Source organism: Anopheles arabiensis, chromosome X (assembly GCF_016920715.1).
Source record: "Anopheles arabiensis isolate DONGOLA chromosome X, AaraD3, whole genome shotgun sequence".
Taxonomy (NCBI): domain Eukaryota; kingdom Metazoa; phylum Arthropoda; class Insecta; order Diptera; family Culicidae; genus Anopheles; species Anopheles arabiensis.
In genome coordinates, this window is record NC_053519.1 from 18475146 (window position 1) to 18503037 (window position 27892).

General features: G+C 46.5%; 1 protein-coding gene across 30 annotated transcripts; it reads right to left on the minus strand.

The window, feature by feature from the left end:
• Positions 1-56: 56 nt before the first annotated feature.
• LOC120906770 (tropomodulin) lies at positions 57-27892 on the minus strand. Of its 30 annotated transcripts, none has more exons than XM_040318720.1 (12): positions 27783-27892; positions 24912-25082; positions 16672-16683; positions 13386-13538; positions 13108-13275; positions 12659-13003; positions 12324-12575; positions 11929-12076; positions 9168-9378; positions 5744-6444; positions 2443-4388; positions 57-1559 (listed from the first exon to the last, which is right to left on the minus strand). In XM_040318720.1, the coding sequence occupies exons 2-10, from the start codon at positions 24987-24989 to the stop codon at positions 6411-6413; spliced, it is 1401 nt and encodes a 466-aa protein (XP_040174654.1). In that variant the 5' UTR covers positions 24990-25082; positions 27783-27892; the 3' UTR covers positions 57-1559; positions 2443-4388; positions 5744-6410. The 30 variants fall into 30 exon arrangements, with proteins under 30 accessions (XP_040174654.1, XP_040174648.1, XP_040174649.1 ...); XM_040318714.1 differs by having other exon boundaries at positions 27602-27836; XM_040318715.1 differs by having other exon boundaries at positions 24912-25143; positions 27602-27836.

Here is a 27892-nt window from a genome sequence, read left to right on the forward strand (position 1 = left end):
ACATTTCTATTTCTCATACATAAAATAAAACACAGGTGTAACCAGCTGAGGAGCAGTTGGAGTTTTTGCTTACATTTTATATTTTGCTTCTTTTTACCATAAACATTCGATAGTGAATAATTTAAAACGTTTCACGATTGGTAGCGAGAACGGGCGGGAGGAGGTGGGAGGGGGCGGGGATTTAACTTCCTTCCATTCATACCCATCCTGTTTGCCACTCTTCCCTCTCTCATTCTCGCGCAAGCGAATCGAAACACAGTTTGCTTACCGTATAAATAATAGTAAAATAAGAATCCGCGCCATTTCTAGTTCCCCGGGTGCATGATTGTGGCGGGGGTCGCTAATTATTGCAACGTGTTTTCCAACTACTCTCGCAAACAGATTTGGTAAAAAATAACGGGTCGTTTTATTCGGCTTTTCGAGGGCGGAGTGGGCGGTGGTTTGCTTCCTAGTGCTCCCTCATGTTCTTCCCCATCTATGCGACACCGAAAACTGTCCACCGTGCAACTGATTGTAAATCGGTATTTCGAACACTTTTCGTCGATATTTTATACTTCTTTTTTTTTGTTTCTGTTTTAAACAAGCCATCCCAAAACAAAGCGAAAGCAAAGCGATCCTAAGCCATCCGGATGGACCGTTGGTTCTAATCTCACATGATGTGATGTGTTGGTGCGCGTGTTTTTTCTTCTTCCTCCCCTTTCTTAAAGGCTAATGCAAAGCGACACAGAGGCAAATGCTTCCACAACAAAAGGACCGCAATGAGTTTGTGGATGAGCTTTTGTGTAAAGATACCATTCAATACGATACAAAACCAGTACTAAAAGATTGAACAAGTTGGCCAGGAAAATTAGTAAATGAATTAAAATGAACGGCGAAGAGACAAATTTGCAATTACAAAGAAGAATACAAAATATAATACTTTTTTGTCAGTTTGATCGGCGGTTTGCCATAAAAACAACTCAATTTGTCATATTTTAAAACCATATTCAACGAAACATCGTCATAATTCCTTGAATTCCTTGGTAGTTTGCTGTGCCATACCCCGTTCATTCCCTATTTCTTGATCGCTGCAGATGTAACGCTCGTGTCTGTTGCACCGTACAAGAGCTACCAGGGTATGCGTTTATGTAGTAATTAAAAAAAAGAAAAATAAAAAGTTGGTGTGCTCTCAATCCAAACGAAAGCAATTGAACCCTATTTTCCCTGACAGAGACTGACCGACACTCTCCCCGGGGAAGGATCTTCATCGTGGACACTGAGCGCCGTCGAACTGGCGTGGCAGACAGACCCCATAGACGAGAGGTTTTGTTTTGCTTTTGTTTTTGTTGCTGAAGTTTGGCGCCCAGTCCTCGAAAGCCTAATGTCCCCGTAGCCAAACCGTATCGCCTAGAATCGAAGTAAAAGCCCGCAGGTAGCGTTGGTAGGTAAATTCTCGCAGGTAATTCTCGTCCCTTAGGTTGCCTCGCGTTGTTTCTGGGGGTCTAGTTGGCTGGGTTGCGTGAGGTCGCCTCGGGGGCTTCGGTGAGCTTACTTGTTCTGGGTCAGACGTGCCTGGCGTACTGGAGAGGAGAGGAAGCAGACGGAAGAAAAAGATTAGACGGTTTTAGGCGGTCGACAGCGGGCTAGCCAATTAGTGTATGCAAACGCAAACGTATCAAACGAACGTTATGTTGGCCATGCGTACGCCACAAACACATCGGCAGGGTGGGGGGATGAATTATGTTGCGTGTTAAAGAGAGTTGTCGAGCTAGCATTGCACATACTCTTGTTCTTATTTGTGATTATCATTTTTTTTTTAATATCAGTCGAGGAACAAATCTACGTTGCAGTTGCTAAAGATCATAAAGATGTGTCCAATGAACTCGTAATTTGTTTAATAGTAACTATGGGAGAGTTGAATCATGCGTCAAGGAGATATTAATCTTTCTGGAAAGCTGTCAGTTTTTTTGGCGGTTTTTTGTTTGTGAAGGATGCAATCAAACATAACTACTCATGTAAGTATCGCACAACACGGTTAAGCTGGTAGTAGTAATTTTTTTAGTTTTCAATATCAGCAGAGTGGGTTAATGCCGAAAACACATTCTTCTATAGCAATTCAGCTAGTTCTGTTGCATCAGCACGTTACTTCATTCCGTCAAGATGATTTTCGACACATCTTGAATTCCGATCATTCACGTTCGAGTGAACACTAGCGGCATCGGAGATGTCTTGAATAAGTAAAAGTGCTGTCGAAAATCATGTTGAGAAATCATGTGCAGATGTTGCCCGCACACGTACAGAACTACTTGCGCGCATTGAAAGGGTGATTCGTTAAATCGGCAGCAATTAATTCAGTTTTAGTCTTATCAGTAATTTGCAACACACACAAATACGCAAAATATTAGAGCAAACGGATCAAAGAAGAGCAGATCATAGAATAAGGGAAAACTAAACCCGTCGTACACAATGGCGGCTGCGAATAGTGTAAATCAGCATTCCTACGGATTACGGGCACCGGCTCCGGATGCACCTCGCACACGGATCTGCTGTGGGGAAGGTCTTCTACAATTTCCGACAATAGGAAGGAGTTGCCCGCGTTGTCTACTAAGAAAAGTTACCACACCGAGAAGCGAGGCCGCATAGCGAAAGAGAGAGTGAGAGAGAGAGAGGGAGAGAAAGAGAGGCGGGAGGAAGATGGAGGGATACACGCAGGTTCCCGTATGCCGAATATTCTAATTAGCGAACACTGAACACTGTTTCCAAACGCTGCGAAGCGCACAGTCTGTATCCCCGTTCCTGCACACGTGTCTCCAGCGGCTGTACTTTGCTCTCTATCGTTTGGGTCGCGAGGAAAGTGCACACCAACAATCGAACCACGGAGTAGCATTACCCCTAACACCCCGACATGGGATCGCCCTCAATACACACGCCTCGCTCGAGTGGGTTCCTCGCTTAATGCTCACTTTTAATTGAATTTCAACTCTAGATGCAGCATAATATATTCAACGCTATCCATACATGTATACATAGGGGTAAGCGTGAGCGCTTAGCACAAAAGAATAGGCAGGCGCACAGGTGGAGGAAAGAAAACAAACGTACAAAACGTAGACGAACCCCACAAAATTGTACGCGATCGCGTGTGATGTGTTCGCGTCAAACGTTGTCTATAAAAAGTTTGCCGGTTTCTGTCTGCAGTGTCAAACGTCGACAGCCCAGTGTTGGCGGAAGGGGTTTGAGCAGGAGCTGCAGGAAATGAAGCGATTCCTTTACTACAACACTCACACACCGGGGTCTGACAGCTGTCAGTTGAGCACTAAAAGCCTAGGCGTTTCGTTGCTACTGTTTTGTTTTGTTTTGATTGATTTTTTTTAATCTATCGCTCAACAACTCGCTCTACTTCGGCCACACCAACTCGATCCTTGCCTTGTGCGTATGTGTGTAGTAGCCGAGCATGTGAGTGTGTGTGAGATGAGTATTATTGGTACAACAATTCAATGAAGCACTATACATTGGTGAGCAAAAACACCAGAGGGCGTCGGCTACTAAATTATCTATACATAATTAAAAAAAAAAACAAGTTATAAAACGAAGAAAAAAAAAGCAATCGACTGTCTCACTCCTTGGCACAGTTCTTTTTACGCTACATGGTAAAATGGTTTGTTTAAAATTTCTTCCACAATGTTACATAACATAAACTTTCATAAACCGAATGTAAAGATTAAAACTTTTAAACGGAAAAATAATCCAAAAATCTGCATGCTCAGCCAGGAACTATCTTTACCAGTTTAGGTGATGCGAAATATATAACGGTGACCTTTTCTTGTCCTGTTCTTATACTCTTCCCCTTATGATGAAGCTAATGTGTATTTGTTGTTTTTTTTTTTAAATTTCTTTATATAGTATGATATATTTCTTCTTTTATCTACTTCTGCTTCGTGCTAATCGCTCTTTCAGCTTCTTACTCTTTTATTCGATTAGCAAACAGTCAACAAATGATTATAGGAGAATGATTACAATGTACTTTAGAGGCAAATTAAGACAAATAGCTCAGATAATCGAATAACAGAGAAACGTACAAGCTCAAGCAATGGTTTGCCCACCGCAAAACAAACAGAGTTATATAGATAGAGCTTGGGATTATTTATACTTTAGAATCGTATGTCAAATGTACACAAATTTTTCACACAATTTACCCCCTCCCAAAAACTGATGCTTGTGGTGTTTGAAATTTGGAAAAGAACAGTGAGAAATAAAACCAGTAATGATTGAATTGCTTTCGGAAACCCTTACAATTTCTTTTCCGTAGGTATGTATGCTTGCTAAATCGTATGCTACCAACAACGAATCCTTCCCCTTGCTTCTGCCTTTCTAAATTACATTCTTCGCTATCTTATAGTGTGATCTTCGAGCTGTACAGATGTGCCCCACCAAGAGCAAAGTGACAGAAACGGAGATGGATACAGTGAAAACAAGAGATAGAGGACATAACACAAAGCGCCGTGTAACGTTTGTGTGCCAGGGGTACGGAGATACATTGACGACGGAAAACGATGTTTACCGGGTACGGGAAGCGATAAAATAAGAATGAAAAAGAAGAGAAAAAAAAATTAATATAAATATGACTCAATCATTGAGCGTAGAAAATAGACAAAAACTCAAAAAAAGGGAGGGTTGGTTGGTAGTCAAGGGAATAAAAGTTTTTGTTTTAGGTATAAAAAAACGATTAAGTAGTAGGGAAGTGGAATAATCAAACGAAATACGAAAACAAAACACAAGCTCTAAAACGCAGATATTAAAAAAAAAAAAACAAACAAACGAGATTGTTGAACGACAAAGCATACAGGGAACAAACGGACACCAATCAGGAAGATTATTTTTTTTGTGGGATAAAATCAATAAAATAACGCAACAAAGAGCCGCAAGAGTTGTTTATCCTCGCGGGAAAACGAGCTGCACTGAAAGAAAAACGGGTTGGTATATGGAGCTTGATGACGGCAGCATTCGGTGAATAATTAAGGTGAAAATAGATACGACGAGATCAGATAGTAGTGGGTGGGAAGAAGGGAAAACAGAATGCAGCAGGATGGTGTCGGATGAGTGAACAAAACAGCAATGGGCGAACGGATTAGCGAGGCGTGACCGTGCTCCACGAACAGGAAGATGATACGCATTGGAAGGTTCACGACGCCAGCAGGAGTTTAGGTGGATAATGTAGTGTGGTGCTGGAAAGTATGTGTATGTGCTTTGGTTTAGCAGTGATGGTCTTAATCTGTTATAGCCATTTAACTACCTGGAACAACAACAAAAAAAAACAACAACAACAACATGCAAATAGATATGTATCGATACACTAAACAGCATAAAGTATCGAGAAAATCAGAGAGCACAGCTTAGCACATGGTGTCACATTAGGTGCGTTCTTTGCTTTTGAACGGTTTCAAGGGCAACAAACAAGTTAAAACACTTAAAGCTCCTGGTCGCATTGACTGTCGCTTATTTTTAGGCAAGAACCGACAAGAAAGGACCAGAAAAGCATTAATATATTTTAAATAGCAACAAGAGCGAGAATAGTAGAGAAAATCAATAGGAAGTGGCTAACGTGTAGGAAATGTATTAAAAGGTGACTTTAGAAAAAAAAAAACGTTGGAAGTTTTAATAGTATTATCCAGAGGAAGAAAATAAAGAACCACAGAACAGAAGTGAATTAAAAAAAAAGAAAACACAATTAGAGGCGTTATCAAATTGAGCAGCAATCATAGTATACCTCCGTCAAGATAATCTCCTCTCGATTTATCTGCTTTTACAACAAACGATCAAGGCGAGGGGACGCGACCAATCGTCGTTTTTTTGTTTTATACACTTTATGCACACAGGCACACCGAGCTGTCAAAAGTGACGGCTGAATTTTTCTCTCTCTTTCTCTTTTTCTATCTCTGGATTAAGTTACCTAGTACGCTTCACTCTCTTGCTCATTCGCTTGCCTCACTAGGGCAGGGTAGCGCAGGGAGGTGTAAATTGTTTGTTTGTTTGTTTGCTTTGGCAATTGCAATTGTTTGTTCGGTTTCGGCGCAATAACGACATTAGCAAGATTCATTAACCAACTTTCTGCCTTTACAGTAGCTGCAGTGGATGGGACGAAGGCTGCTTTTAGCAAACCTTTCCCTATCTTTTCTTTTGTGGCTGTTGTGCTGAGTAAATAGGTAGTAGTAGTAGTAGTAGTAGTAGTAGTAGTAGTAGAAGTGATGGTGTTGATAATAGTAGTAGTAGTAACAGGTCGTGAAGAGTGTTGCATGAATGGGGAAGAGGTCAGACGACGAGCGCAGCGAGATGATCGCATCGGCCCGGGACAACGTGTGGCAAAAAAAGGCCGCGCACGCGTGGTCTCTCACTGTATCATGGTTGTTTGTTTCCTATGCATGTTTTGAAAAAATCTAAACTGCAGCCGCTGTGAGAGATTTTTTCTTACTGGAAGTAGGGAAGAAGGGTGAAACAAAAAAAAAAATAGAAATAAAATAAAATAAAAAGAACACGAACGAACAAACCCACACACGCTACATAGAAAACATAAATGTAAAATAAGACAACAATTAATATACAGACGTTTGGGCACATCCTATCCAAGTGCGTGATATGTCCGTGAGGGAAAAGGGTGTGGAAAAGGGAGGGGACGAAGGAGAAGTTCTACTGGGCTGTTCTCATTGGCGACTTGTAGTAGATTCTCGGATACTTCGGGTACAGGATTTACACGTGTTAGCAATCTTGTCTGCTCATTCACACTAGCATGAGTGGAAATATTTGTTTTATGAGCTAGGTCTTATCTTTACTCTACGATGATTGTATCCAAAGAATCGCATGCGTTACAGTAAAAAAAACATTACTCTTAATATATTGCACAATATCAAACTCAAATTTAACCAAATAAATAAAATAATTACAAACAGATTGCTGTCATAACATTCAAATGAGCTTAAAAGCGCTCCATTTAAGAGTTTACAGTATTTAACAATGTACAGTTTATTATTGCTACAGACGATGTGAATGGACCAACAGAAAGAGATGTTAATAACAAATGAGGAAGGGGAAGGAAAGGACTGATGTGCGTAAGTGTCAAATGCGTCTATGTATTAACCTAATATCTTCTTCCACTCATCCATAACGTTAACACAGTATGTTCACAACAACGTATTGCGCTCCACACACCCACCGAAGATGTGATAACGGAGCCTAGAGCTATGTGTTTAATGTTCGTGCTTATTGTGGTGTGGATGAAAGCCAATAGTGCCAACGAGTGCTGGTTGTACAATATTTAACAACGAACGAGGTTTACACAGTTCAACGGCGTCTCGAAGACAGCGTGGTGAATAATGTTTCGATTAGCTTGAACTGCCATCCAAAATGCAACGTATGCCGGTGTATGACTAGAACGGACGGCAGAACGGTCTATCTAAACGATAATGCAGACAGGGTAAGAGCGAGCGAAAGATACACAGTTACAGAAGCACACAGTGTCCAAACATTACTCTGATATGATGGGTTGAACTCTGGGGAAAAAGGTGTTGAGAGATCGCTACAGTAGTACCTGCTGTCGTGTGCAGTGCTGATGTGGGGTATGTTGATGTGGCTAGACCCGTACACGCTGCGGTACGTCGGGGATTGGAATTAGATTGGAGAAATAGTAGGGGAAGGCGCAGGGATGCAAGAATGTCCCGGTATCATGTAAAGGTATCGACAGTGGAGGATATAAGACGTGGAATAAGAGTAAAAACAGCTGGTGGGATCTTCTCTGTAAGCGTATCCTGTACAGAAGAGCACAATACACACAGACACCGTTCTCGGTAAGGAAGAATCCCGATCCGAACGGGATGCTACAGGAGAATGTGCAATCTTTGGTACAGGTAGACGAATGTGTTTGACCGATCACTTTGGGGCTGGGTTCTATCTGTATATGTGTTTATCGCCCTGTTAAGGAACGTTGGGCAGGAGCGAGGGGGTATAGTGAGCAATTGGGTTGGTATTGGGTATAGGGTTGGAGCGACGCGAGGGTTTTGAGGAAAGGAAGATGCTCCTAACGGGTGGATATTATGCCGGAAATGCAACCAAGCATGCACATTCAACAGCGTAAAGTACACGCCAGTAACATTGGGGCATCGGAATCGAGTAAATATTAGCAGCAAAAAAAGGAAAACAACAACAACAGGATGGATGAATGTGAAACAGATAATGCACTTTCGTATGTGGCTAAAACAGTAGTAACAAAAAGCGGGGCGACTATGGCTTGACTGAAATGAAGTACAAACAGCAGGCCAGCGATAAAAGGCACACAAGTACGGGGCAATCAAAAACAAAAATGTGTTACAAATCAAAACTTACACGTTTCCATAACAATTAGATTTTATCATCCCTGCGCATACGATACGAAATCAATTGAAGATTAAAAAAACTGAAATTCCTACTAAAATACTCACTAGATCGTACAGTTTCAAAAATTCAAACAACCAAGACAAATTGAAAACAAAACCTACATCATTAAAAACATCTCTACATCACAATGAATACCGCAGCAGTCTACATGTAGTCAAACCCAGTGAGTATGTGTGTAGGTGCTTTGTTTGATCATTATGTGCTATTTACATCAATGGCCGTCCCGTACTAGTAGTATGCCACGTGTGCAGCTAGTAGACGGCAGGAAGTAATTGATTAGGCACAGGCGTCAAAGGGACTTGTGATAGTTAACGGGTAGAAGTAAGAGAACACAGACACACACACACTCTTTTGTGAAAAAAGACTTTTCTCTCTCTATTAGGAAATATAGCTCCATCATTATCATCATCGTTATGACAGCAGCGTCATCTCAATTAAAAAAAAAGAACATAAATGGCTGCCCTTAGTACGGTTTTAGTTGGCACACGGCATAGGCGCAACGCGAGAAGAGAAGAAGAGCGATAGAGACGGAAAGAAAGAGAGAGAGAGAGCGTAATGCGTGAGATATTTGGGAACAGTTAGACTGGCTGGTTGGCTGGCTGGCTGGCTGGCTTGGCGGCGGCGGCGTTTGTGCGAGGAGCACTTAGTTGGTGTGTGCGCGTTCGGGCTTATTTTGCATTTTTGTTCCCTCCACAGAATTATGCTCAGATTGGAAGAAGGGTTGAGAAGGGGGTGGGAGGGAGAGCGGGAGGGTGTGAGAAATTTACATATCTTCGTCGTCGGATGGTGGCGGACGGATCACCACGTTGTCCGGATCCTCCTCGACGTCGTAGTCGGCGGGCGGCACCTCAACTTCCGGCTCCTCCTCCTCCTCCGGTTCCTCTTCGACGTCCGACATTTCGGCGAGCTCCTCCTCGATGCGAACCGGCCGATAGTAGCTGCCGCGGGACGAGCGCCCGTCACGCTTGTCGACTCGAACTGATGGGGGGGGGGGGGCACGGTGCGGGGACAGTTGATGGGTTGGGATGGTGGAGTGAGGGATGGCGGGTTGAAGAAGGATGTAGAATGAGAGTGGGAGATTTTCGAGCAAATTTGAATTTGTGAGCAATATTCGAGTGTGCGTGTGTTTTGTATGTGTATGTTTGGTTGTATTTTTTTCAGTGGTGAGGCCCAGAGTACCACAGTGAGTGGCGAGTCACAATGAGAGATGGAGTAAAAATGGGTGGGAAAGAGGGGGGAAAAAGGGGGAAAATGGTTGAACGCGAGAGACAGAGAGTTTGTTTTAGTTAAAACAGAAGTAACAACAGATGTAATAGAAAGAAATAAAGGGTAACAAAACGGCAAGAGCAGAGTAATCTCTACCATCACGTAACAAAACGATAAGGAAACTCCAAACTGAGCACTGTGCGTACGCGAGATATCAGAGGAGGGGAGGGTGCAGTTGTAGAGATGGATTGAAAAGATAAGTTGGAGTGAAGGACGTAGGAGCAAATTGAGAAATAAACAGACAATAAAATGACACATATACAGATAGAAGATCAAACCAGTGCTGCAAAATGTCACGAGCATCACGAGATATTCACCAACGAAAACAATGAACATATCCGTGGTAGCTTGATGCTCATTGCTGATACTCAATAAAAGTGCGTCATGACATGCCGAACGCATTACTCTGACTGACAAGCTGAGCTTAATGCCGGCGCAAGCATTATCATGACTTTTTCTGCATGTGAACAATGCTTGCCAAATGCCGATGTTTCAGTCACCAACACTCACTCATGACTGAAACGAAGCTCAAATCAGATCACGAACATAGCTGAGATGATCAGTGACGAGACTCAAACAGTTGGAGAATCAATCACACGCTTGGTGACATTTAGTTTAGCACCCAACTTTTGGTCACTCACTCGGTCACGACATTGTTGTCGGCGATAATCGCGACATTCTTGCAATATACTTGACGTGTGGTCCCAAGCAACAAAATGAGCATGCTTTCTCCCTCTATCTGTTTTGATTATCTGTCGGGTCAAACAGAGCGAAAAAACATACTCATTTTATTTCTTGGAACCACTCGCACGCACTGCATATATCTCCCATAACTGTCGCGATGATCACCGACTGAAAATGTCGCGACCAAGTGACTATCCAAGAGTTGGTCGCAAAAAAGTCACCAAGCATGTGATGGTCGTAACAACTGTTTAAGTCTCACTTCTGATCCTCACAGCTCGTGACGCTAACATTATTTTGTTTCGGCCAGAAATTTTCATGACTATGTCAGTGACATTTTTCAGAACTGATGACAGTAAAAAAAGTTAAGACATTTTAACTGATCAAAAGTTTGTCGAAAAAATGTCACGAAGCATGTCTTGATCACACCAATTGTTTTGAGTATCGACCTCTGATTATCACAAATGAGTACGTGACGCTGACATGGATTTTGTTTTAGTCAGATTTTTTATGACATTGACAGTGACCTTTTGCCGCACTGGATAAAACTCTACTTTGTGCGGCGAGTGTAGTCTGGAGGGGGTTGCTGGGATCGTGGTAATATGGATGTAATGTGGAGTTACATCAACATATAGAAACAACTTCATCCGCGATTCGTGCAGAATACAGTCAAACAAACACGCAGAGCCATTAGAGACACGAAGACGGTATACCAAGATGTCAGAAACAGAGGGAAAATCGTATGGTGGACACAAAAAAAAAAGAAAATTTTGCTTCAACGAGCGAACGAGGTCACCGGTAGTTAGCCGTGCAAAACATTGTATTGCCATTAGAGACACGAAGATGACACAATATGCCCAAGAACGACTCCAAGGGTTCGAACGTTGTTAGCGACCGAAAAACATTCAACAGATGTAGTTTCAACATCGCACGAACCTGGCTTCAATCGTTGATTTGAGAAGAGTTCAATAAAGAGAGTAACAGAGAGAGAGAGAGCGAGGATGGGCGAGAGTGGAAAATCCAGTCCCGATGAGCTACTACCGTCTAAGGCTACTGGAAACGAACTAAAAGACTCGATCAAAGCGAAAACCGCGGAGAGGCCCAATTCACAGCGGGCACACCGCTAAGGAAGCTCTTCCCAGGTGCGTTTCGTTGGCACTGGTTCGGTCGGTATCGGTACGTGCAGAAACCGATAGTACGGTATCGGGTGGCAGTGTTCCGGATCGTCTGACGGGCGCGTCGGGGCAGGTAAGCGATGCGTAAAAAGAAGATCAAGATCAACAGTGAACGGTTAAGGCCGAGCGACTACCGATTGGCTAAACAGGGGGACAAAGATTTCCAACGACACCACCCGAGGAGCCCAAACCACCGTAGCAATATGGGATCAATCGAAGCGGTTTGCAATGCGTATTAAATGAATCCATTACAAAAATGGCACTTGGCAGGAGTGAGCCTCCGTGCCTTTTTCCGTCGATCACCTGCACCAAACCACGCATAAAAACGGTAGACGCGCACCACCGAAGTGTGGGCTAAACTAGAGGGGAGAGCGACCGGTGGCAGTATCTGCCAGAGCATACTCACTTCTGTCGATGTTACGCTGCAGATGGGCGGCTACCCGATGCCGGGCATCGTTGAACTCCAAATGCAAACCCAGCCGCAGCAGGGTGGTATTCTTTTCGACCAGCTCGGTAATCTCCATCTCGATCTTGTTGCCGAACACTTGCGATCGCTGTGAGCAGTTACGATTGATTGTCGATGTTGCCGGTGCCCGTTGTCGGTTGATAGAGAGACGTTGATCGATTGCAGATTGATTGGCGCAGTTGAGAATCGGTGGTGGGGGGGTCAGTCGGAAACAAACGAAAAATATTTAGATTTAATTGCACATCCGGGCCGAAAGTGTGTAGGCGCGAAGAGGGCGAAAAAGGTACAGGAAAGCCAAAAACACAAAACAAACACATGATGCAAGCTCAAAATACCTGGTTCGAGGCACGGAACTCCTCGATCGTCATCTGCGTGAGGAGGCTCTTGACCAGCGTCACAATCACCGTCGGGCTGATGAAGTTCGTCTCAACGTTCAGCACCCGCAGGGCGTGGTTCTGTTCGAGCGCGGCAGCCAACATTAGCGCGGTACGGTCGGTCAGCCCAACGTTCGTGAGCGACAGCACCTCCAGGTGTGTGTTCGACTTGAGCGCCTCGAACAGCTTATCGAACTGCTCGTCCGAGATGGTCTGAAAATGAAGCAACGGTAAGTACCATACAGTGCACTGGACGGTGGAGCTCCCCTGCAGCACTGCTTCCACCAAAACCCTACCTTGATGTTGTTTAGGTTCACCTCCACCAGCTTGCTGTCGTCGCTCTTGATGCGCTGGATCGTTTCCTCCGGATCGGTCGTGTTCGGCGCCTCGGCCGGGAAGATCTTCGGTATGGCCGACTTGGTGATGCCGTCCCAGCCGAGCCCGACCGGCTGGCCCTTGTTGAGCAGCGAGGCGTGATACTGGTCCTGGTTCATCATCGAGTGGAAGCCAAGGATGGCGGCCAGATCGATGATCTCCTCCTGCGTCGCATCGGACAGCGCCTGCTCGTACTCGTCGCCGAGATCGATTGCGATCTGCTCGTCGGCCGCCTGCAGCTTCGCCGCTTGCGGTGGTGGTATCCACTAAATTAAGTAAAAAGAAGAAGAGGAGAAAAAAGCAGATGAAAGTGAAAAGAGCGTCCCGCGACCTTCTGACCTTCTTCGTCACCGTGTGAGCGGCTACGCACCTTTTTGCCACGCACGACGCCCGGCACAAACGGTTCCAGCTCCGGGCGGTCCGGCGTTTCCAGCGCCTGCTTGTTAATATGGTCGATCAGCTTCTTGCGATCGAGCGGCCCGGTCGGTGCCTTATCACACTCGTAGTTGGTACGCTGGCTGGGCGGCAGAAACGAATCCTGGAGGAAGAAGCGGAGCGAAGCGTTAATTAGCGGGATAGCGTTACGGGATTTTTGTTTTTTGTTTTTTTTTTTTTTTTTTTTTTGCAGAGCAGCCATGATGCACTTACATCCGGATCGACCTCCTTGGCGAGCATGGTGATCTCCTCCGGCGACAGCTGGGCGAGCAGCTCGTCCACATCGATATCGTCGTACGCGCCGACATCCTTGCCGTACAGTTTGGCCGGTGTCGTGATGGTTTTGGTGGTGGTCGACGACGACGTCTGGTCGATGACATCATGCCGGGATAGGATAATGCATACGAAAACCAAAAAGATGGAGAAGGATTAGCTGGTGTCGGCAAACGGCCCGAAATGGCTACGATCAGCACAAATGGTAATACACAACATAATGTGTGGAACATATACAGCCCGGCCCCTTCCGTAAAAGGGGTGCAGTGGGTGAATTGTGTGGGGGGGACGGGCGTTGGTGGGGGTAGGGGAAGGGAGGGTAAAGTATGTGCTGGCGCCAGCCACGGAGTGTGGTCACGTCATACGTCGTCGATTGGTCGATTGGTAACAGAAGAGCAGGCTACAAATCACAAATGCAACTCTCTTTCTCTCTTGCTCTTACGCGTGAGCACAACGCACGGCTCGTGATTAGCACAAGTGACAGGGAGCAGCACAACTGTGTGAGTAATGTGTTTGATGTGTGTGTATGCGTGTATTAGGTGTAGAGTGGGAAGTTATGACAGATAGAAATAACAAAACGCCGGTGGCCTGCTTTCCCCCAGCACGGCTCCCGCTTCTTGGTGCAGCATAATTAAATGAATCGCTCGCCTCGCCACTAGCCCACTTCTTAAGGCTGCGGTATAAGCGAGGCCCCTCTGCAAATGTGGCTCCTCTACCGCTACCCCGCGGGCAATTTTATGCATCATGCTCCCTCCAGTTAATTGAAGAAGCGGTCAGCGGAACCCTCTTCTTTGCATCATTCCAGCGTCAGTTGCAGCGGTAGCCACGTTTTATTGCTTCATGCTTCACAATTCATGATCGCACCCCGTGCCCCACAACCCCCTTCTAACGCTGGAGGCATTAACTAGCTTCAAAGGGAATGGTTACGGCGGTACGCGGCGTCGAGCATGTGCTTGCGAAGCAATCCAAGAGCCATGGAATGATCTCACCCTCGTATACACAGCACGCTTCTACATCTGGGTTTGTCACGATCTACGCTGAATCCTTTTACTTTGTAGGCCCCTTCCCCCCCCCCCCCCTTCTTTGCGACCCTTTTTTCCAACCGGGCGAGATGTAAATGAGGACAGAGGAACTCGCGTATTGGCGGCGTAAGTGTGTGTGCCTTTGAGAGGAACGGATATTGCTTTGTGCGCTCTTCTAGCGGGCTTTGCAGTCAAGGTTCCATGCAGAAGTGGTTCACGGCACGGTAACAGTAAACTTGCGAGCAACAAATGGTGTCGTCGCGCAAAAGATGGCCACAATGCTTGATTCGAGGGTTCAATTGCAGCAGCATCAAACCTTTATGTTAAGACCATGAGAGATCTCAAAAAAAAAAAAAAAAACAAAGGGTCGTTTCTATTAATCAGGGGTCTCCAAACTACGGCCCTCAAGAGCTTAAAATGCGGCCCCGATGACTTTGCCAGATTTAGAATAAATATTAGGTTATTTTGACATTTACAAAAGAAATTGTATTTTTTTACATTTCTTAGACAAAAATCAAGCTTTAGTAACACGAATCTGTTCAAGTATCGTTAGTATTTTGTTATAAAAATGAGATTTAAACGTTCACTCATCAATTATAGGTAACATTAAATGGCCCTTAACATAGTGATTTTTGAAGCAATGCGGCCCGCGGGCTGAAAAGTTTGGAGGCCCCTGCTATTAATGACGAACTCTAAGAGGAATGTATTTCAATGAATTTTACTTATTTCAAAGAGAGACGTTGGCATTGTCTATTCATGTTTCTGTTTTTTTTTTAAATTTCCGAAAGCGAATTCCATCACTAAATGCCAGCCTCCAGCAAGTAGCTGTGGTTCGTGATTTATTGTAAGGGACGTGACTTTTCACTGCCCCCAAAACAAAAAGTTACCCGCAACCAGACAACTGTCACGTAAGACACCTCGATGTGATCAAAGAGCCAATTCCGAGCAAATATTGTTTTAATTTCCATCCAAGGCGTAATAGGGCGTTGGCTGGGCGCCTTCCACTTGGGTGAGGAATTGGCTTTTCCTTGTCCTCATAGCTCCCTAACAGCCCATGCAAGTCAATTGTTGATGGTAAAAATAAAATCGCACGTTTACCCAAGCCCCTTAGCTGTTCGATAGCCCTCGTCCCATTCCCTTCTGCTAACCACAGCCCAGCGGGAGTGGTAGAGACATTGCCGATACATTACAGGGTTTTCCAAGTCACTTTCGAACTGTAAACATTGTTTTTCACCGCGTGCAAGAGGGTTTTCCACATCACTCTGGTATTTCATTTCCATCATCGTGATTTATAATTTCTTCAGCATGATTTTCAGCATGTCACGGCTCAAGCTGGATTGAGTTTAACGGTTTTTTGTTTTGTGTTGAAAATCATGTGTAAGAATTGAAATCTCATTTTAAAGCAAATACACCACGTGACAGTAGTTGAAAAACATTGACCGTTGAAGTGTTGAAAATGATGTTGAAGAAATTAAAAGTTATTGTGAAGAAAGTGACAAGTCAGATCGATGTGGATTAACATCTTGCACGCGGTGAATAACAATGTTTACAGTTCGCAACTGACTTGAAAACCCCTGTGCGTTGCAGAGATGGTCTATGCACGACAATGCCGAGCCAAGATGGAAACACGGAGAGTGCAAACACAAACGATCGATCAGGAGTGAAACAAGAACACAAACACACAAAAAAGACCCCAACAACAACTCCCCTTCCCGCGCCCAGGTTATGTGAGTGGAATAAATCCGTTATTGCAAACACACACACACGCACACAACATGATCGGTTCGCAACAAGCTTGGCAGAGTGGGCAGGTGGGGAAGGGTTGGGTGTGATGCGGCTGCAGCTTGCAGTTGCACATGCTGTTGTTGTTCATTGGAAAATTAGAAAGAAAAACACACACACACACAACAGATAGTAAAACAACATCATCATTCCATATGTACACAGCCAGACACATACATACATACGCACACACACAACATAAAACACGTGTCTGTTTTTTTTCGTTTCATATGGTCTTGGGGCTGGAAGAAAACAGAGTTCGGGGTGGGAAGAGGATGGGTGGTGCCTCTCGGCACGGGATTGGGGGGCGGGAGGTCACAAAACATAAATTGGAAGGCATGATTGAGTGCGCGAGGAAAATAAAAACAGTGAGGAAGATGGGAGGAATGGGTGGAAAATTATGATTACGGTTGAAAGCTTACCATGTTTTTGCTCTAAGTAAGAAGTGAAGGAGAAAGGGTAAGAAGTAGGTAACGCAGTTGACTCACACGCACGCACACACGGGCAAACAAACACACACACACACACACACTGGCGAGGGCGCGCGCGTGTGTGTTTGGTGTGGAGAAGGGGGTGGTGGGGGGGAAAGGCTTTGCTAGTCTTCTCAAACTTTTTGCAACAAAAGAACACACCCTCGGGCAGAGCTTTTGCGTACTTTGTTCGATTTGTTTTCCTTGGCTTTTGCTAGTTTTTTTGGGAAGATTACCTTCCTCGGCACTAATTTTTGGGCGAATAGGTCTGAGTTCTGACACTTAGCTATATGCTATTTTTTTCTCTCTCCCCTCTCTCCCTCTTGCTCTCTTGTTCTTCCCTAAGTATTATCACGGCGCTACTCTTTTTTTCACGTGCGCGACCCGGTCACAAAGTGCAGACCAAAAAAAGTCACAAAAATTCACACACACACAGCAAGAGGAACGGGTGGGACACGGTAACGTAGAACGGGCGCGGGTACTTCTATTTTGATAATCATTTTGTTTTTCGGTAATTTTTGGAAAAAATTTGGAAAAGAAAAAAAAAAGAAAAATGAAATACAGGATCGGCGGCCAATCAATATAAAACTGTATTAGAGACTGAGAAGGTCGTCAAGGAAGCGGCGGGGACAGCCCCTTTGCTCCAAGACTTTACCCCGGTGAGATGGATAATTCGAGAAGGGAGCTGAGATGCGCTTCCCTTATCAAGCGAAGAAACACACACAAAAAAAAATCTAATCAAACGCTAGCCAACGTTTTGCAATGGCTTTTACACTGCTCGAAGCCCCGGGGCGCCTATTTGCGCTACTTTCTTATCAGACCATGGGGTGTGTGTGTGTGTGCCTGTGTGCCGCGAGTGGCTGAGCTTTCACTGGCGGAAAATTGGACGGGTTTTTTTTCTTCTTTGGTTTTGTTTTATTTTGCTTAACAACCTTTACCGGAAATCGGGGTTAATATGAAATCTGTATCGGAGAAACTGCATAATCGCGAAAGAAATGCACAGCAGCTAGCTCGCAAAGGGATTTTTATGCTGTTTTATCCGGCAAGAGTTAGCAAGATAGACAGAGAGAGAGAGAAACAGACACACACACATACGACACACACATGGAGAACAGTGAGAAGAAAATGCGTTCCGTCTCTTTCTAGCAGACGCGTTCTTCGTAACAGTAACGTACTTAACAAAAGAAACAAACGAAACTACAATCCGACCGAAAGTACTGTGTTTTGACGTGTGAGAATATATACGCGCGTGTGTGTGTGTGTGTGTGTGTGTGTGTTGATTTTTATGTAGCGCTAATAGGGCAACATAAAACGGTACTTTCGTATGCTACCGAAAGCGTTCCTCTCCCGTCAAGTTTGCGGCTGTTGTCGCATAATCGAATTACTGGCAAAAGGGAATCAATAGTTTTGAAGGAATTGTCCGCCACACTAGCGAGTCACAGACACACGCACAAGAACGGCAGACACAACTGCACACACGGATGTTCGTCTTGATTGAAGTTAATTGAACTACGGTGAGGGCCGACAAAAACATACACAGACACACACACTGGACGCGCCCTGGACTGGTCACCGCTGTCCGATGACTTCACCCTAACCAAATACACCGCACCCGCAAGTGCCAGTTCCAGTTCCACTCCCGCTTTCCCGCACAATACACCCTTTATGTATTACATTCACAAACGCCCATACAAACACACGCACTCGAGCAACACAGAGACAGAGACGGCTCTTGCTTCACGCGTACGCTTCGGATGACGTTTGCCAACAGACTGTGGTGCCCCGTCCCCGGGCAGAGCCCGCAAACCTGCAAGACTACACGCGTACGTTCAGTACTTCGAGCAGCGATCGATGCAGCGAAGAGCCCCCTTCCAGCGAGTTTTTTTTTTCTGTTTGCCGCGAAGGTTCGCTTAAGGCTGAGGAGGCTTGCGTCGCCTGCAAACGGAAGCGGGGGGAATCAATTATGTGCGTGGTGCCTTTTGGTTTCCTGTGGCCACTGTAACGCGCGCCGCGAGGTGGTAATCGGATACGGACTCGAAAGATAACAGCGTGCGAAAACTGCAAGCATAATCAAATGTTGCGATTGTTTGTGTTGCTCTCTCGCTCGCTGCGTCCTTGTTTGTTGTTTGGCTGCAGCGAACCGTCAAACTCGTCTGCTCGTTTATGGTGTCGCGTTCGACGCTCCGGTGGCATTTCCGGATTATGAAACGGTTTGAGATTTTCAAAACCAAATTTCCACTTGCTGTATCTCCTGCAGGTTTTGAACCGATGTTTTTTTGTTTCTTCTTGCTTTAATATTTAATTTATGGATGAAGATGACGAAATGCTAGAGGAAAGCAACGAGATCGCCATAAAAGGTGTAACGAAAACTCATCACCTCCAAAAACCACGGCACAACGCGGCGAACTCTAGGCGGGATTGGGTGTCTCGCTAATGGGTAAATTATTCGCACCGGACGGGCAACAAAGACAGGGCAATAAAAAGACACGATTATTTCCACCACACGATGCAAGGGCATTCATGGGAATCCGCTGGTGGACCCGTGGGGCCCTTTTCTTTTCTCGTAAGCAGCCGTTTGCAACGAGTCGTAGCGCACTGGGGTGGGGAGTTCGGAGGTCACGCCGCTCGTTCACTCTTCTCGCTCGCCCAAGACGTTTGCTACCCAAGAAGGTAGCGCGCGCTTGATGTCCGATGCTGAGTCACTCAGTCTGAGGCAAGACGACCGGCGAACGATTGACTTCAGTGTAGCGTACTGAATGACATCCTTCAAGAATAGCGGAAATGGCAGCATTGACCTTTCGGGAAGAGATGAAGGGAACGCAAGCTGGGGTTGTCTTTATACGGTGCAAGTACTACCGTGACCGAATGTTCTGCCCTGACCTAGCGCCGGAATAAGCAGTACGCAAACTAAGCGGTCGCGTGTGACCCCAAGAAAAGGAATCAACTCCCCGCTCACAAGTAATGGCAATCCTTTTCTGATTGAATTCTGATCCTTTCTGAATTCCTTATGCAACTTCTCTCTCGCCACTTCGTAAAGGCAGACATACGTGTGATCGCTTATGGGCCTTCACTCGAGAAAACTGATTGCCCAATGTTTTTGAAGATTGTACTTGATCAATTTTACCAAAAGCCATTCCTAGAATTCACATGATTGTTATGCAAGGGAAAAGATATGAAGAATTTATGTTCGCTTTTGAAGTAAACAACCTGTTTAAATGGGTTGAATGTATAACGGTTTAGAATATATTAACAGAGAGTCAAACATGCTCACCAGAGGATAGGGTTAAAACAGCACTGGAATGGAGCACTGGTAAATCTACCATAGGGAAGTATAGGTACTAAAGAGAAGAAAGGAAGGCGCAAAGAAGAAGCTACATACACGTGGTGGCGTTTAACAGGGAGACAAACAACAACTAGTTCTGTACACGGGGGCAGAGATACTAAAGAACACAAGATACTTAAAGCAAAAACACTAAGAGATGCAGGAATAGAACAACAAACACCCACACGCACACACCATCTTTCTATTTACACAAGTACAGTCGTCGCCCGCGTGCAGGTCCCGCAGGCCCTACTGAAGTGGGCACACGTGAGTCTCGAAGACCCTGCGCAACCGACCTCGCCTTGAGTAACTCTGGCGCCCTGTTCGACTTTCTGTTGCGTTGGAGGTAGCCGCAAGCGGTTACTCAAGGGAGGAGAAGCGCATCCTCAAGTGTTTCCACTGCTGCCTGCCGCGGGGTAGAGGAATTGCACATGCCCACTTGTCTCTACCGTGGGAGTGGCGTGGAACGGCCGACTACATCTCTGGCCCCCAACACTGGAACGGAGACGACTAGCGCCAATACCAAGAACGTGCATCGTCCCATGCCCCACGCCCCCCATTAGATCGCTGGATTACGTCTCGCCGACACACAACGTACGCAGGTCGCAAGCCAAGATGGCATACCCACAATGGCGTCACATAATGGCCACCAGGCGGTGCGGAGGCACTAGTACACGCTGGGTTTTGTGTGTCGTTTTACAGCAATAGCTAAATGCAGGAGCATGGGTAGTAAAATAAATAAAGAACACAATATATATGTGACCGTGTGTGTGTGTGTCATTGTGAGTGTGTGGTATACCACGAAGGGTGTGTATGGGGCCCCACTGTGTGGCTTGGTAGGGGTTTGTGGTCTGTTTGGAGGGTTCGGAAGGTTGGAATGATGTTGGTTACTATCTGTACGTGGCGCACACTACAGGACATTGTTGTACGCTCGTCGGTGCCCCGTTGATTGATTAATTCTTTTGTGTCATTGTTGTGCTCTCGATGCCGGTTTTGTTGTTGATAGGCGCGGCCCGGGCACCGGTCGCCCAATTCTTGGCTAAGTGCTCTAGGGGAGGGTGTGGTGTGAGTTTTTTTTTGTTTTTCGCGCTATGCACTTTGCATTGCATCGACTTTTGGAGCCGTCAATTGATTGATGCCGAGTGTTTGCCCTGCACAACTTACCTAAACACGTGAAAAAGGGATGAAAAAACACAACTGTTAGAACATGTGGCCCACGTGTGTGGGAAAAAGTAATAAGAAAGAGTGATATAGAGAGAGAGAGAGAGATTGACAGAGACTGATAGAGAGATAGAGAGGGAGGCGAGCTTGGACCTAAGCTGGTCAAATTGGATTTCAGCGAAAGACGTCTATCTATTTAGCGCGGGCAGTTAGTGGGTAGTTAGCGAGCAGTTAGCGAAGCATATGCAGCGAAACAACACACACACACACACACACGCTCGCGCACACTCTGAAATGCTGGAGCTATTGGCCCGAGCTGTTCCGCCTGTACGTCATGTGTTGCTGCAGAGTTACATAAGCATCTTCCCATCGGGCGCGAATTACCGACCACTCCACCGCGAAATGTTTCCCCATTCGATCGGTTGGTTCGGATTAGCATCAATCACCCTTATTCCCTGCATCTTCCTCCACGGTGTCTCCGTGCAACCAGGCAGCTCGTTCAGCAGATTCTGAAAGTCAGCTCGCAGCAGGTCGCAATCAACCCTGCGGTTGTATCAATCAACGAATGACATGGTTTCGCGAGTCCAAAAACGTCAACAACAACACGAAACAACCACCGCCCCTAATGGACTATCTTTTTTTGTTTTGTTTTACAGGTAGTACCACCCGCGTCCTGACATTGGTGGGATATCCCAGGCACCCTGGTTTTGAACTTGTCCGTCGTCGGCCACCATCATTGTCGTCATTTCGCTGCCACGGGTGAGCGCAACACTCGCAACCTTTCCGCAATTTGTGCCACCCTCCCCCCTCCCCTCCTTGCAACCTTTGCACGGTCCATTCCACTTCCAATAGCGGTGGTGCGCGAGAGCGTTCCGAGCCGATCGAATTTCTTCTCCGTCCGGGTACACCCACACCCACACACACACATAAACGCAGACACGCCTGAGCTGTAGCAGAGAATCGGGGATGCTCATCCATCATCAGGGGCACCATCAGGGCCAGCAGGAGGACCGTGTTCAAACGTGCGACAAGGTTCAGCAGAAGCACGGATACCGCAACAGATGAAGCGCAAATGGCTCTGTCCATCTGTCCTTCTGCACGAGCGGCTGGCGCTGTCTGTTGCGTGGTTGTTGTTTTTGTTTCTCCCCCTCCCAAAACAAACCAGCAGCAGGAGAAGCTGAGGTTATGTTTATCTGCGCTGTGTATTTCGTTGCCTGGTCAGTGAATTGTGTCAACACTCCAAACCCCCGGCAGGGCTCAGCGAGGTCAGCGCGGGTCCAGCAGGACCCTTTCCCTTCAGAAAGTGCCTATGTTTCGGTCAAATGAGCTTCCAGATGTACTTGCTCCGGAAGATAGCGGAAGTACATTGAATTTCCAACAACAATACTAAAAAAAACATGAGTTCTTCCGTTCCTTACACGGTAACTTATGTTCCAATTTATGGGAAACACTATTTGGTGCAGTTGGATTAAAAAAAAACATACAAACACACACTCACACAAAAACATAGTAGCACGATCAGTGCGACAGATGCGGAAGATGCTGTAGCGCAACCGCCGCCATATTGCGAGCGTGCATCTGTGTGGGGACAAATATTGTGAGGTTATGAGCCGTACCGCTCTGCTCGCTTGCTCGTTACGCTTAAGATGTATTATCTAAATTTAAATCTGGTAAGGTATATTTAAAACAAATAGCCCAATACAGACAAACACGGCTCGCTGCTGCTGCTGCTGGCAAAGAAGCTGCGCCTGATCTGCGCATGGATGTGCGTCGCCCTGCCCTCGCAGCAAACTCCCATTGCTCCAAGAAGCGGACGATGCCAGGGATAGAGAGAGAGGCAGGGAGAAAGGGGAGGAGGTGTTGGGTGGGGGTGTGAAGGGAGTGATTTTTTTTTATTGCCTTCAATTCTATCGAAACCGACTCTCCATCGGGGCAGTGTGCTGGCCGTGTCACCACGTGGTAATATGTGTGCGTGTGTGTGTGTGTGTGCGTGCTGTGCGGTTTCGTGCGTGCGTGAACTCTCGCGTATCGCTGTGGCCGGTGTGTGCGGCAGGGAGCGCGGCGCACCGGTCGTCATTAACAGGCAGCAGGGCAGCAGGGAGTGAGCAGGCAGTAGCATCAAAAAATTAAAAATAGTCAAACACACCAGCGCGAGCCCGTGTTGTTTTGTTCGCTGTGTTGCCGCGCGCGCGTATCTGCCCCTCTCCGAAGCCCATTCCCTGTCCGCGAACGATCGCCAGCACAAGGAGTAGAGGGGTGGTGGGCGCGGCGGCGTGTTGCGTGCTACCATTATCCCCTATTGTGTGGTGAGAACCCGTCGCACCAAACGCAAACGCAGCCGTGCCGTGTAGTACTCCGTGCCGAGCTACAGGAGTGGTGAAAGAAGCGCCGACCGACGACGACAACGACAGTTGTGCGCGATGGCGAAGGGGCAAACTGCGCTAACGCCACTACCTCATTACGCTGCTAAAGAGGAGTGGTGTGTGGTTCGATGATTTTGTATTTTTGCTCTGCGTTGCAGGCGCACAACAACAACAACAACAATAACAACAGGGGGAACGGTCAAATTTGAAGCACAAGTAGGTTGGTTTTGTATGGTGTGTGCCGTCCTGGCTGACTTTTCTGAAGCGAAAAAGAACAGCTGTGATATAGAAACACACACACACACACACACACACACACACACACACACACACACACACACACACACACACACACACACACACACACACACACACACACACACACACACACACACACACACACACACACACACACACACACACACACACACACACACACACACACACACACACACACACACACACACACACACACACACACACACACACACACACGCACGCACGCACACGCACACACACGCATACATGTGGGGAAAGTTAGTTATGAGAAGCTCGTGTCGATCAAGATGGATGAAGGAGTATGAAGAAATGCTAGTAAAGAGGTTGCGAAAGACGCAAAAGTGTCAGCAAAAACTGGATCACAAAGGGGAGAGAGTAGGAAAAGGTTACGCAAAAGTTAGATTAAGGAAGCGGCAGAAGAAAATTTGTGTGTGTGCGTGTTTGATAGAAGCGATGTATCGAAGAGAGGGAGGGAGCCAAAGTCGGGACGCGAACCTGGGGGGCAAGTGCCAGTTGCGCGCGTTGCAACACGAACGGAGTTCCTCGTGCGAAACACGGTCGGCTCTGCAAACTCGACCACCGGGCGCGACAGCAAACCGGCGGAGAAATGCGCTACTAAAAGCGCAAAGTGATAATAAAAAAAAAATATACACACAGGCACACTTCAACCCCAAGGAATACGGATACGTCTCGCGCACACCAGAGAGAAATATCCAACCGTTGTTTTTGTGGGAAAGATGAAGGTTAATAGGAAAGTGGGGAGGGGGGGGGAAGGGTCTCGAATAAAACCGAAAAGGAAAATAAAATAAAACACTGAGCGGGGCAGGGAAACGCGCGCGCGTTTGAAAATAAATACTACACAATGTATTGGAAGCGGTTGCAAAGTGCGCAATCGAAGCGCGGATCGTGACTTTTGCAACAACCTAGGCGGTAGCGGCAAGTAAGCAGCGGTGGCAGCATTAAAGCACATCCAAGCGGGAGGGGTACGCCGGCGCAGGCTTACGGTGGGAGCAGCGGGAAGCGTTGCGGGAAGGGTGGAGGCCAAACGTCAGCTTCCTGTTACTTACTTCCTCGATCTTGAAGGTGGTCACGGACTTTCTGGTGACATGGTGCGTCTCCTCGTACTCCTCATACGTTTCGGCCATAATTGGAATTCAAATCCGCCTTTCTAAATTCACTTCAGTTTCTATTTTTATAATATATCTAATCCGCTAGGCTTTGTAATTGCGGCTCGCTGGCTGTGTGGTTTGAACGCGTTTACAGATGCATACAAGAGAATTAGTGGTACAGTTCGGTGTACTACGTTGGGCGAATAATGAATGGGATTATTCTTTTTTTTTTGTAGCGCGGTAAAGCACACACACACACACACGTCTGGCACAGGTGTTAATTTCGCTTTTCCTTGGCCCGCTCCCACCGCTTCCCACGATCCTTTTATTTTCACTCTCGGCGCTAGGGGCTTTTTTTTAAATTCACGTACGTCCTTCCTCACTCGCCACACATGGGACACAGGACACGGTGACACCCGAACGCGCGCGCTATCTTTGCCTATGATTCGTTCTACTTCTCCTCCCCCTCCCTCGCGACGCTCTACTTCATCCGTCGTGTATCGTGCGGGTTCGAAAACTTCACTGACAGAGGGCGAAAAACACGCGTAGCTGCTGGATAGAAGCGTTTCGTACTGAGCCGGATTAGCTCACGCACCGGACCCCGATACCGATCCGCCAGCCAGCCTGCCAGCCAGCCAGCCAGCCAGCCAACCAGCATGCGCTACATATGCGTCAAATGCGATCAGCGCGCGCGTGTGTGTGTATGTGAGTGTGTATTTGTGCTCGCGGCCGGTGCGTGTGTGTTTTATTGATGGGATGAAAAAATAAGAAAAGAAGAAAAAGATAAAACACACACACACACATATATACACAAACACCTCGGGACGGATGGATGGATTACATAAATACAGAATTTTCCTCGCTCTAGGTCACACTAGACGGCGCATTATCTCGAACGATCGGGTGTCGGCTCCCGTTCGGGTCGTTACACCGATACGCACACTGGGATGCGTGCTGCGCAGGTGGACAGAAATGTTTCTGCTTATCGGTCATATCAGTGCAATCTTCTTTTTTATTATTGTGTATGTATGATTATGCTTGTGTAGACAACAGGAGAAGGGGGCAAAGACGCACACAATAGTACTAATATACTACCACACACATATACACAAACACATAAATAATGTGTGCGGTGTACGTGCGCGTGTGTGTGTGTGTGTGTGTGTGTGTGTGTGTGTGTGTGTGTGTGTGTGTGTGTGTGTGTGTGTGTGTGTGTGTGTGTGTGTGTGTGTGTGTGTGTGTGTGTGTGTGTGTGTGTGTGTGTGTGTGTGTGTGTGTGTGTGTGTGTGTGTGTGTGTGTGTGTGTGTGTGTGTGTGTGTGTGTGTGTGTGTGTGTGTGTGTGTGTGTGTGTGTGTGTGTGTGTGTGTGTGTGTGTGTGTGTGTGTGTGTGTGTGTGTGTGTGTGTGTGTGTGTGTGTGTGTGTGTGTGTGTGTGTGTGTGTGTTTTGGAGAGCAATTTGGGGAGCGAAATCACATTAGACTTCCCTCTCGGCAAGACAGAATGAAGGGGGTGCGAAAGAGCAGCAATCGCTCAAAAACTCCTTTTTTGGAGGCAAGCGTTTGCCGCGGCACCAGCAGCTTCAGGTTGTCCTTAATATGCGCTGCATTGCATTTCGTAAATCAGTCCTGTTGCCTTCTCGGTCGTCACAGCATTGAAACGGTAAACACGCACGCGCACGTAGATACGGACGCACATACATCGCAAAAAGAAGAAAAAAAAAACCTCGACACAAACACACACACACGCGCGCGATCGTACGAGAACGAGAGCGAACAAATCCTTGGTTTAAAATAACAAATTTGAACTTAACATTTACGAGCAAGAAAAACAGAAGCTAGCGATTGGGTCAAAAGGAAAACAAGTTGAGAAATTGTAACTTCTGTCACGCACATACACAGCTAGACACACACATACATACATAGACACACACACACACGATTATAAACACACTGGTTTTTTCCGTTATCTTTCGTTTGCGGTCCTTGAGAGTTGACCGTTGCCAGACACCGCACTACCCTGCACACTCTGCAACGGTATGTTGGCGCGCGCCAGGGATTTTTGCCCAAATCGCTCACTTGCGCATTGGTAAGCTAGCGAGCCGGGACAGGAACAGTTTGATAGTAGGCATGGCTGAGAGTTCGCATAAAGGATGTGTTTGGTTCAACCGCGTTGATCCGATGGTTGGCAAACGGCTGGATAACGTGGTGACGAAATCGGACAGTGCACACGAACGGGCGAAGGACACGCGAGTGCGGGAGCGCGCGCGCGCGCCCGCCTGTGTGTGTATGTGGAGTGAGTGAGGGGCAGCAAAAACTAACACGATTCCCGGACGTTGCAGATTATTTCGGGACGAGTGTTGTAAAGATGAGCGCAGAGCAAAAGCAAACCACAGGCACCACCAGACACACGCGCGGCCACAAGGGGTCCCGTCGTTCGTGCTTGAGCACTTTGCAACTTGAGCGTAAATTCGTCACTGATGATGCACAAAACACACACACGTTCACACACACACACACACAAACACAGACACGAGTCGAACAGGGTAAGAAGGGGGTGTAGGGGTGGAGCAGGGGAAGGAGGAAGCGAAAGGGGTAGAAAATCAGAGCAGCTATAAATTCTAAAATCTCGCCTAATGGCCGTTAAAAACCTCGACTATAGAAGGCGACGCAGTGAACGAGGAGTGTATGTTTTTGTTGTTGTAATTTGTATTCTTGGGAGGAAAGGAGAGAGTTTCGCGTATTAGCAAACTTTAGCAGCAGAAACGGCGATCGAGCAATCGAGCAAACGATCCCAAAACAGGTCGCCGCGCACGATTTTCCAAATCTCACGGAAGCTGCACGGAAGCTGCAACGACACTACTATTCTGGCCTGACGCTGGCAGCCGGGACACTACCCTTCGAGCCGGTCTCGGTTTGGTTCAGCAAACGGTGACCGTTTC

Excerpts from the sequence above, each read along its gene's own strand:
- LOC120906770 (XM_040318720.1), bottom strand. The coding sequence starts at position 24,989 with ATGGCCGAAACGTATGAGGAGTACGAGGAGACGCACCATGTCACCAGA. Across the intron at positions 12,576-12,658 it reads TGAACCTAAACAACATCAAG|ACCATCTCGGACGAGCAGTT; the intron begins GTAGGGTTTTGG and ends CTTCATTTTCAG. Across the intron at positions 12,077-12,323 it reads AGTTCCGTGCCTCGAACCAG|CGATCGCAAGTGTTCGGCAA; the intron begins GTATTTTGAGCT and ends AACTGCTCACAG.